Genomic DNA, 10,452 nt, shown 5'->3' on the forward strand with positions numbered 1-10,452 from the left:
ACTCAGTGTATATGACATGTCTTAGATGCTTAAAGATTTTCAGTACCTTACAGCTTGCTTTTGAGCTAGGTACTACTTTTTGACATCACACACAGGTTTTGCACTCCCTCAGACCTCTCTGCACAATTGTGTTATACAGCTTGTGCCTGAACAATAAAGGAGAATGGCACACTAACAGGATCATCACTATGCTGTGTCTATCTGTCAGGTTTCTCCCTAATAAAGAGGCATGTGCAATTCAGTATTGTAATTCAGTAATGCAGTAATACAATTCAGTATTCTGATTCACTGTATTGCCCCTTCATTCCCCAGGAGTAGACTGCAAGAAGAAAATATCAGAGAGCAGCCATGTATAAAATACAGTTTATCTTTAATGAATCAATAACTGGATCAAATAGTGGCTTTTTACTACTGCCTGTAGTTCAGCTTTAATATATAACAGCAATGTATATTTGTATTCACACATTTGCTTTTTCTGCACAGTTTTTATATTATGGGTTAAAGAAACGAAACACAGCCATCTGAATTCCTTCTTCTTGGACTGTCGACATATGGTCAGCCATTGCTTTTTGTTATATTTCTAATCATTTATTTTGTAACCTTGATGGGCAATACATTGATCGTTGTGACAGTGACTATAGATGCTCAGCTTCAGTCTCCTATGTATTTTTTCCTGCGGAGCTTGTCTCTTACAGAAATTTTCTACATATCGGTGACAGTCCCCCGAATGCTCAGAGACTTCTTAAATTTAAACAAAACAATATCTTTCCTGGGTTGTGCTTCCCAGCTTTACTTTTTCTGTTTTCTTGGTACCACTGAGTGCTTCCTGCTTGCATTTATGGCATATGACCGATATGTAGCTATCTGTCATCCTCTTCATTACATGACCATAATGACCAAAGCTAAGTGCTTAGAGTTGTCACTAGGCTCATGGCTCTCTGGGATTTTATTGTCATTAGTCCAGATTTCCTATGTTTTTAGCCTGCCGTTCTGTTCTTCCAATATCATTGACCATTTCTTCTGTGATATTCTTCCAGTGGTAAAGCTAGCTTGTGCTAACACTTTTGCTAATGAGATAGCTATTTTAATATATAGCTCTCTAGTTATACCTCTGCCATTCCTGCTTATTCTGGTGTCCTACATACATATTATTACTGCTATATTAAGAATACCTTCAAGCATGGGTAGAAAGAAAGCATTTTCAACATGTGGGTCTCATCTGACATCTGTAACTTTATTCTACGGAACAGCTACAATAACTTATCTCAAGACGAAATCTACAAAAACATATGGAGGGTCAAAAATTATTTCTCTCCTCTATATTGTATTTATTCCAATGCTTAATCCTCTAATATATAGCTTGAGAAATTCAATAATTAAAAATGCCATGAAAAGACTTATAAAATATAACAAGGCTCCCTAAAGTAACATTTAGATGTATACCTTAATACCTAAATATAACTAAATATTTTAGAAGAAATTAATTAAAATTGGTAACAATGGCTGGAATTGTTCTAAGGTGTCCCTAAATGCAGCAAAAATTGGCTTAACAAAACTACATAAAATGTTACCCAATTACATAGCTTCCATGTAATCTTTAACATGTTAATATAATTAAAAATGTAATTTTTTAAAATCTGCAGCTTTTAAAAAATAATTTGTGATCCTGCAATGAAGGTCCTTGTTCAGGAAACTCCTGTAAAGGGGTGGTCAGTATATGCCCCTGTCTCCCAGTTTCTCTCACACAGCCATATGTACTTCCAGTTTAAACTACAGGTAGCCATACCAATACTTGTGCAGGCATATTCTGCATCAGGAAGCCAACCCTAAACAATGACAGGCAGCCAACAATGGAGCGTGTGTAGAGGGGAAAATGATAAAATAGATTGTAGGAGATCAGCGAAAGTGAGGTGAAAAAAAAGGTTGAAAACATAATTTTCTAAGGGCCCATTGACACCAAGTGCGATGCATTCCAGAGCGGCAGCTGCTGGAACACACAGCAATCGCTCACAAAACTTCCCCCTTTGTTCTGGGGCGGGAGGGGGTGTGGCGGTGCATTGAAGTCAATAGTACCGCAGCCAAGCCCTCCCGCCCGCAGTGCGATCGAACGTGTGGCAAAACATTGCCTTCATTGCGGTCCACTGCAAACACAAAAAATAAAACATGCAGCATTTTTTGCATTCGCAGTGGACCGGAACGCAGGCAATGTTTTGCCACACGTACGATTGCACTGGGCGTGGGGAGGGCGTGGCTGTGGTGCCATTGACTTCAATGCACCGCCACGCCCCCTCAGCATGTTCGGCCGACCCGAAGAGCAGAAGGAGTTCGACTTAGCCGATCCAACATCTGGATCGGATGAGCCGAACCTCCGGCAGGCTACTCGCTGCTGTTTGGCCTATTCTTATAGATGCCGAACAGCAGTGAGTGAATAGCCGAATGCCGCTGAATAGTTAAAAAACTTTTTAAAAAATTGTGCGGAGCTAGCAATGACAGCTAGCTCCGCCCAATAGTTTTCTATTGTCTGGCGGTTCTGCTCTCCCGGGCAAAACTCTCCCGGGCGCTCTGGGAGTCTCCCGCTCCCGGCTACCCAGGAGAGAAACACTGATTTTTCTTTTTTTTTCTTTATTCTGACACGGAGCCGTGTCAGAATAGAAAAAAAAAAAAACATTTTTGCCCATAGGATTGCATTGCTAGATTCCTATTGGCTATTTCAATTTGCAATAGCCAATAGTAAACTCGCATTGTACCCACCTTCTGCTGATGGACCTGATGGAGAACTGCAGCGCCCGGGAGAGTTTGCTGTCTGGAGATCAGTGTCCCTGGTTAGCTGGGGCTCTTATGGCTCAGAAACACTCCTTTTACTTTACTATAAAGTAATGCTTAAATGTCACCATTCCTATTAAATCTTTAGCAGCAAGCTTTTCAAATCTTAGGATGAACTATTATTGAACTATTTCCAACACCTGTAGCAGGAACATAGTTTCTAAGCATTTATTCCCTTGTTCAGGTTTGAACATTAAATTGACACTTCTGTAGTGGCTTTCTCTTCCATATTAGATTGCTATGCTTTGTATATTTCACTGGGTAGACCATCTGGTTAAAAAGATTTATTGTTCTGAAGTAATTTAACAAGTGCTTCTGACAAGTGTAGGAAATTTAATATTGTCTTAAGTACATAAATAGGGCACAGTCTTTATATGGCAGTATACAAGGTAAAGGGTGTGCATTTCATGTAAAATGAGATTTTGGCACTGTAAAATGACACTAAAACGTTGACTGTACTTGTACTATTAACTGAAAAAAAGAGTGGATTGGGTGCAGTCCATTCTGATGTCTAACCAGATGCAGTAGGACAATATTGGTTTTCTTGCTATAGGCAATCCTTTTTTTTTTTTTTTTTTTTTTAAACATCAGCGATTTTAGAGCTGAAAGTCAGATATAATTGAGTGTCATCTTTGAGAAATCCTTCAAGCAGTGTCATGGATGTGACATACATTACTGTTTGTATTTAGCCGCATTAGAGTTAAAGAGGAACGTTACCCATATCTTTAAAATAACAACAAAGGCACATTTAGAAATGTTTAGTAATGACAATCTACAAACACATACTTCTAGATAATTGCAGCCTTTTTATTTTTTGCATACCTTATTTTTCTTTTCTTCCCCAGTCTTAAGACAGTGGCCATCTTAACTAAGGGCAGATTACAAGATCCTCCTTTACTTCCTAGAACTCTGGCATATGTGACAAAGACATGTTACCATGCACATCATCTCAGGGGAGGAAAATGCCCTTCCCTGAGATCCTGTGAGATTACAGATGAGATTTCCCAGCAATGTAACCTTTCCAAGATGCAATGCTTGGGCACGATTACATCATGTGAGCGGAAAACAAGAAAGTGTAAGTAAAATAAAAATATGTTTGTTTAGCTAATTAATGTAAGATGGTTTCACATCAGCATGCAGAGCTGTATACTGATGTTATTTTTAGTCAAAGGGTGTAAAGTTCCACTTTAAGCACCTCCCGTCCGCCGAATGTAGGAAAAGAGCTGGACGGGAGCCTTCTGGATGTGGGTGGGGGTGTTAAAATGTAGTTTGCGACCACGCCTGCTCATGCGCGCTGCCTGCGATGGCTGTATACATACAAGTGGTTCCGGTGTCTGTAGAGACACCCGATCGCTTGTGTGTGGTACCTTCGCATGCACCCCCCTCTCTTCACATCTCCTCCGCTGCCGATGCTGCGATCCCGGGCTCCCTGTGCTCTGTGCCTGATCCAGGACTGGCATTGTGGCTCTGTGCAGGGAGAATGGAGCGAGAACAGTACACAATCTCCATCCGATCTCTTCCCTGTTCTGTGAATTCAGGAAATAATCTTTATTACATCACTTCCACATTCAGCTGTCACTCTTTGGCTACATAAGCCAGAGCGAAGCTGGTGAAGCAGATCTCTGCTTCATCAGCTTCTTTGAGGGTCCCTAGGTGACATTAGTGGTCTTAGAGACCCCGGATGTCTCCATAAAGAGGACCTGTCACTTTAATTTGATATCACATAGAGGGCTTCTTAGCACTCATGTGATAATGATAAAGTTAAGTGTAAAAAAAAAGTAAAAAAAAATTAGTCACACAATTTTTTAATTTACACACAAAAGAACCCTACAAAAAATGTTTTAAAGTCCCCCACCCCCACATACATGAGCAAAAATGTGGCAGGTGCGCCTACGTGCAAAAACGATGATTGCGCCCATTACACTGCACATGTTTCTTATCATCGCGGACGTCAGAGTGTGAGCAATAATTTTAGTGCCATTAATCACTGTTAACACTAAAATGACGAGTGGTAAAAGCTTTTAAAGTGTCGCCTATGGCCAATTTTGGGTGTGGTAGTTTTTTGCGATTAAGCAGGCATGCGCAATTTTAAGGATTGACGTGTTTGGTGTCTATTTACCTGACGTGAACCCGTCTTTTATATTTTACCAAAAAATTGGGTAATAATAAATGTTTCCTAACATAATAAATGGAAAACAGTTTTTTTTTTTTTTAAAAGCCCAGTGCTGATTAAATACCATCAAAAGAAAACTCCATGTGTCCCCAAAAAATTGTATAAAATTAATTTCAGTACAGCGTTGCACGACGAAATAAATGTCAAAGTACTGCAGCACTGAATATTGAAAAATGACCTGGACAGGAAAGGGGTGTAAATACTCCAGTCAGCAGGTGGTTAATAACATATTCTTTATTAGCCTTTTATGAAAACCATCATTTTACATTCACTTTCCTTATTTTTTTTATTCCACCCATAGCATTTTATGTGTAAATTCAAATCACCGCCATACCCTTTATTATGTTTATTATTTATTAAACTCTTCTATATTATCTATCCTTCTATTTTTAGTTTTCCCTTCTATTCATTATATCTTAATCTCTTTCTGTCCAGCTTGCAATATTTCTCCCTAGCTTTATTTCTTATTTCTACAACCCAACATGTTTCACCATTAATTTTATGATTTCATTAATGGTATTAAGAATTAGTGACAGAGCACATGGTGCCATTTAAAAAAAGATATCCCCTGGCATTGTGCACGCTAGCCCTATTTAGCCCCTTACTGGCACTTTTTGAAGATATCATTACACACGTCATCTACTTGCTTAACATCAGATGATGTCCTTGTGTAAGTGACATCATCATGCAGTCACACACAAGATGCCATCATGCTGGCTTCTCCAAAAGATTCACTTCCTGTAACAATCAAGTATCTACCAGAGCCAGTATCTACCTTATATTTCCTAAGAGGTGCTTTTATCCATTTATTATATGGGTCTTCCATTTTTATTTATTTACAGTATAAACCAGAGGGATATTTTGCTATTCCTATTAGTTTACTGTTTCACATATATTAAAAACTTAATTATGGGGCAATTAAATCTCATTATTGTAATTATGAAACATGATTTTCAGTCTACTATTTTTTATTTTATTGTTTTATTTTTGCTCTTGCCTCATAATTTATTTTATTTTCTAACCTGCTTATTTCTATTTTCATGCCATTTCATTCTATTTTCCTTAAGTACCCTATTAATTGTTTTTTTCAATTATATTTATAATATTTACAATGTCTGATTAGCATATAGGAAACATTAGTGCATAGTCTCTATGATACATATAAGAAGAAAGAAAATGACGCATAAAATTGGTTACCAAAACCACCTAAAGGCTAATATATGTGCCCTTATGTGGGAAACACAATTAGGCATTTAAAAAGTAGGGTTTGGAACACATTAATGATATAAACCTTAAAAAAGATGTGGGAAAAACCCAATGGAAGGTGCCAAAGTGGAAGGCTTAAAATTCTGGGGCCTTCCAACAGAGCAGTTAGGTCCAAGGAAAGGCAATTTGGATGAAAAACTATTTTTATTATTATTAGTCCTAATGGACTAAATGAAGGTTCACAATTCTTTCTTCTATTTATAAAAAATAAGGTTTATAAACTGATAATAATCGATTGAATGAAGAAATAGGGTATGTACAGAAATAAACAAAGAAATGGCATGAAAATAGAAATGGATTGATTAAGCAAGTCAGAAAAATAAAATAAATTAAAGCAAGGACAAAACATAAAAAAAACACAAAAGAGTAGACATGTTTAATAATTAAATTGATGAGAGGGTTAATTGAGCTCAGGTGTCTCTCATTGAGCAGGTGTATTATAAACTAGTGCATCACTAATTTTGAGCTTGCTCACACAGGGCTTGGTAACAAAAATTTCCCTATAAAAACATGTTTAGTACAATTAAAAAAGTTAACTACTAAGAAAAGAATAAGATGCCACTGGTTCATAAAAAAATTAAAATGAATACCCATATAACAGATGCATAGAAGCACCTCTTAGGGAATATACGGTAGAGACTGGCTATTAGATTGTTGGAAGAAGTGAAACAATAGCTTTTGGAAGAAAACAGCATGGTAATGTTACTTACCCGATGATGTGATCTGATGTTGCACAAGTAAATACTGACCTTATCAAGAAGTTCCAGTAAGAAACTACAGTATATAGGGCCAGATCACACAGCACCAGTGGACAGGGACAGGTTATAAAATGGCACCATGGCCGCCGTCACAAATTCATGACATTTAATAACCCAGATAAAGCCATGAATTTACCGGCAAAACGTATTGGCTGTGTGTTGTAGAGATAAGAAATCTAACTAGGGGGAAATATTGCAAGCTGGGCAGAAAGAAATCAGAAAATAAATAACAGAGGGAAAAGAAAAAAAATATAGATAATAAAGAAGAATTTAAGAGATAATAAAGTTAGTAAGGGACATGATGGTTATTCACACTTCCCCTTACAATTTTGTAGGCGCAAACTAAAAATGATGAAAATGAATGGATAAAAAATTTGTCAGGCCAAAACCGAAACTGACCTTTTAAAAAAAATCAAATTTTTTAAAACTTTTATATTTATTAATTTTTTTACTTTTGGCGGCTTTGGGGAAATATCAGGGGTCTGAACAGCTGATTCCTCCCACACCTTTCGGCATCCTGACTCTCCACCTATCATAGGAGCCAAGCGGGGTGGTGTGGAAAGAGAGCTTAGCCTCCTGACAGCTGACTCCTCCCCCACACCTTTAGGACAGGAGCCAAGCGGGGCAGTGCAGGAGGAGAGTTCTGCCTCCTGACAACTGACAGCTGACTCCTCCCCCACACCGCTTGGCATCCTGACTCTCCACCTGTCACAGGAGCCGAGCAGGGCAGTGCAGGAGGAGAGCTTGGCTCCTGTGACAGCTGTCTCCTTACCATCCCACTCGGCATCCTGAACGCGATCCTGAAAACTTTTCTCCTCCCAACTGACTTCTGGGGAAGTCAGAAATGGAGAAGGATTTGGTGGTCATTGTAGACCACAAACTGAAAGGTAGTTTGCAGTGCCAGGCTGCTGTAAACAAAGCTAGCAGGGTCTTGTCCTGTATTAAAAAGGGGATGTATTGCAGGGACAAGTCTATAATTTTGCCACTTTATAGATCATTGGTTCGACCTCATCTGGAGTACGCGGTCCAGTTCTGGTCACCAGTACTAAGAAAAGATGTCCTTGAGTTGGAAAAAGTCCAGCGAAGGGCAACCAAACTAATTAGGGGTATGGAGGACCAGAGCTACGAGACGAGGCTACTAAATTTAAACATGTTCACATTAGAGGTGAGGAGATTAAGGGGGGATATGATTTCCATGTACAAAATGTTTAATGGTGGTAGCAACATTAGCGATAAACTGTTTAAAATTAACTCCGTTACAAAAACTAGAGGCCATCACCTAAAATTGATGGAAAAAAAATTCCAGCACAAGGGGCGAAGGGGGTTCTTCACAGTAAGATCAGTTAGGGTCTGGAACTCACTGCCACAGGCGGTGATTTCAGCAAATAATGTGGAATTGTTCAAGAAACTTTTGGACGATTTCTTAAGGGACCGTAATATACAGGGGTACGGGTACTCCTAGAATGAGATCCTAATAGGTTGGACTTGATGGACTAATGTCTTTATTCAACCTCAAATACTATGTAACTATGTAACTATGTAACTATGGATGCCGGTCGCTGTCCACTAGGATACCCGCTGCCTCTGCCGACACAGGCAGGGGAGAGCAGTAGGGATTGGATAGGACACAGACCGGCGTCCAGCGGATAGGAGAAAAATTAGGGATGCACAGAATTTTCGGCCATATTTTCGGCCATTATGATACTTTTGGCATTTTGCCCAAAGTACCATTTTCGGGCGAACTTTCGGTGCATCCCTAGTTTTAATATATTGCTAATATGAACTCTGATGGAGCTGACATAGAAGCAGTAATGGATGTCACATCCAATACGCTTCTTGAAGAAATTTAAACCTCAGGTACGCAGGTTAGAACTTTCAAAATAAATCAACAAACTTATAAAACATTGTATTATGATGTTAAGAGGAGTTTACAATATACAGTTCTCCCTACCTAAAAGCCCATTCACAGCAATATACAGTACATGCATTTCAGCTCAGTGGTAACCCACTTAGGTGTTAATGTGACCATATGGTCTACCTATAAAACACACTAAATTGCAGAGCATGGATGTAAACCAACCATTTAGGAAGGAGTGGGATTTCAATTTGAGAAAAAGGAAAATAATCATGCGTGTTACTGCAGGGAAACAGACAAGTGTAAATAGGTCCTTGGTCATGATATAATATATGGTATAACATAAACAATTATTTCACAATCTGTTGGACTGTCACAAATATTCATCCTATAAACAGTAAGGGAAGACCTTTGTCATCAAGGGGGAACTATCTCATGTTATAAAAATAAAACTTTTGTTTTGCTTCATACCTATGGACAGTAATATACAATCAGTAGCATGGTGCATTGCAGCACCATCTAGAACAAAGGTGAACAGATTGAACAATTGAAATGCCTATTGAATAAATACATTCAAAGACAAAATATACCCATATTTGTCAGATTTATTATTTACTGTTACCAAAAACTGCCATTAACCATTTTAGAGCTATAATACAAAAACTTAAAAACAAAAGATGTCTGCAAGCAGGGTTGGACTTGAAGCCCATTAAACTTGTGCGTTGTGTTACTGTGAATTACCTCAACATACGGCACTGTGTGCAGTGAGGTGCCATTTATTGCAAATGGCACCCTAATGCACTGTATGGTAGAGGCTAAGGCACACTCAACGCACAACGCACCACAATGCACTTGTGCTTTGTGGTGCACTGCATTGAAATAAAAAGGGTCATGTGCATTTTTTTGTTCATAATGAATGAGCTACCTTAATTCAATGAACACTAACAAGCAATGCAACACGCATTAAAATTAATAGTGTAAATCCAGGCTTGTACTTTCTTCCCCCATAGGCCCTCAGGTAATAAAACTTTTGTATATGTGCAGGTTTGTCCAGAGGTTATATAAATTTACAACATAAACAGTGAATGGGATCTTCCTCATCAGGATAAATATGATATACAGTATATATGGACAGAATCAATGATTGTCAGAGTGAAAATATGGTTAATTTCCTAGAAGAGCCAAGATAGGATATTGCTACTTAGGCACATGTGAGTGCATGTCCAGGCCAATCTTTGGACAGACAGGAGGGCATATCAGACCATCATCTAAACTGTGTGATAGCTGAGAGACAGATGTAGTCTGTGTGGGAACAGACTGAGGGCCTGAGCGAGAGACTGAGACCACCAGTCAAACAGAAATGCTGGAAATAGGCCAGAGTGTATCAAATACCCAGGAGGCTGGAAAAAATATTTTCTGTATTATGCTGAAATAATCCCAGCAAGAGTAGAACTTAACTTTATCATTTATCATTGCTAAATAAAATTGGGCAGGAACCACTAAAACACACCTTGGAGAGTAAACCACATCCTTAAAAACCCACTGTTTGAAGCTGACCCATTATTTATATATATATA

The 10,452-nt window shown here is 38.5% G+C and overlaps 1 protein-coding gene across 1 annotated transcript; it reads left to right on the forward strand.

Annotated features, from left to right (window-relative positions):
• Positions 1-493: 493 nt before the first annotated feature.
• Positions 494-1,423, forward strand: LOC108799940 (olfactory receptor 10A7-like). Its single transcript, XM_018571886.1, is given in 1 exon segment — positions 494-1,423. A coding segment is annotated over 1 exon segment (930 nt).
• The last annotated feature ends 9,029 nt before the right edge of the window (positions 1,424-10,452 follow it).

Source organism: Nanorana parkeri, unplaced genomic scaffold (assembly GCF_000935625.1).
Source record: "Nanorana parkeri isolate BGI_ZX_2015 unplaced genomic scaffold, ASM93562v1 scaffold1859, whole genome shotgun sequence".
NCBI lineage: Eukaryota > Metazoa > Chordata > Amphibia > Anura > Dicroglossidae > Nanorana > Nanorana parkeri.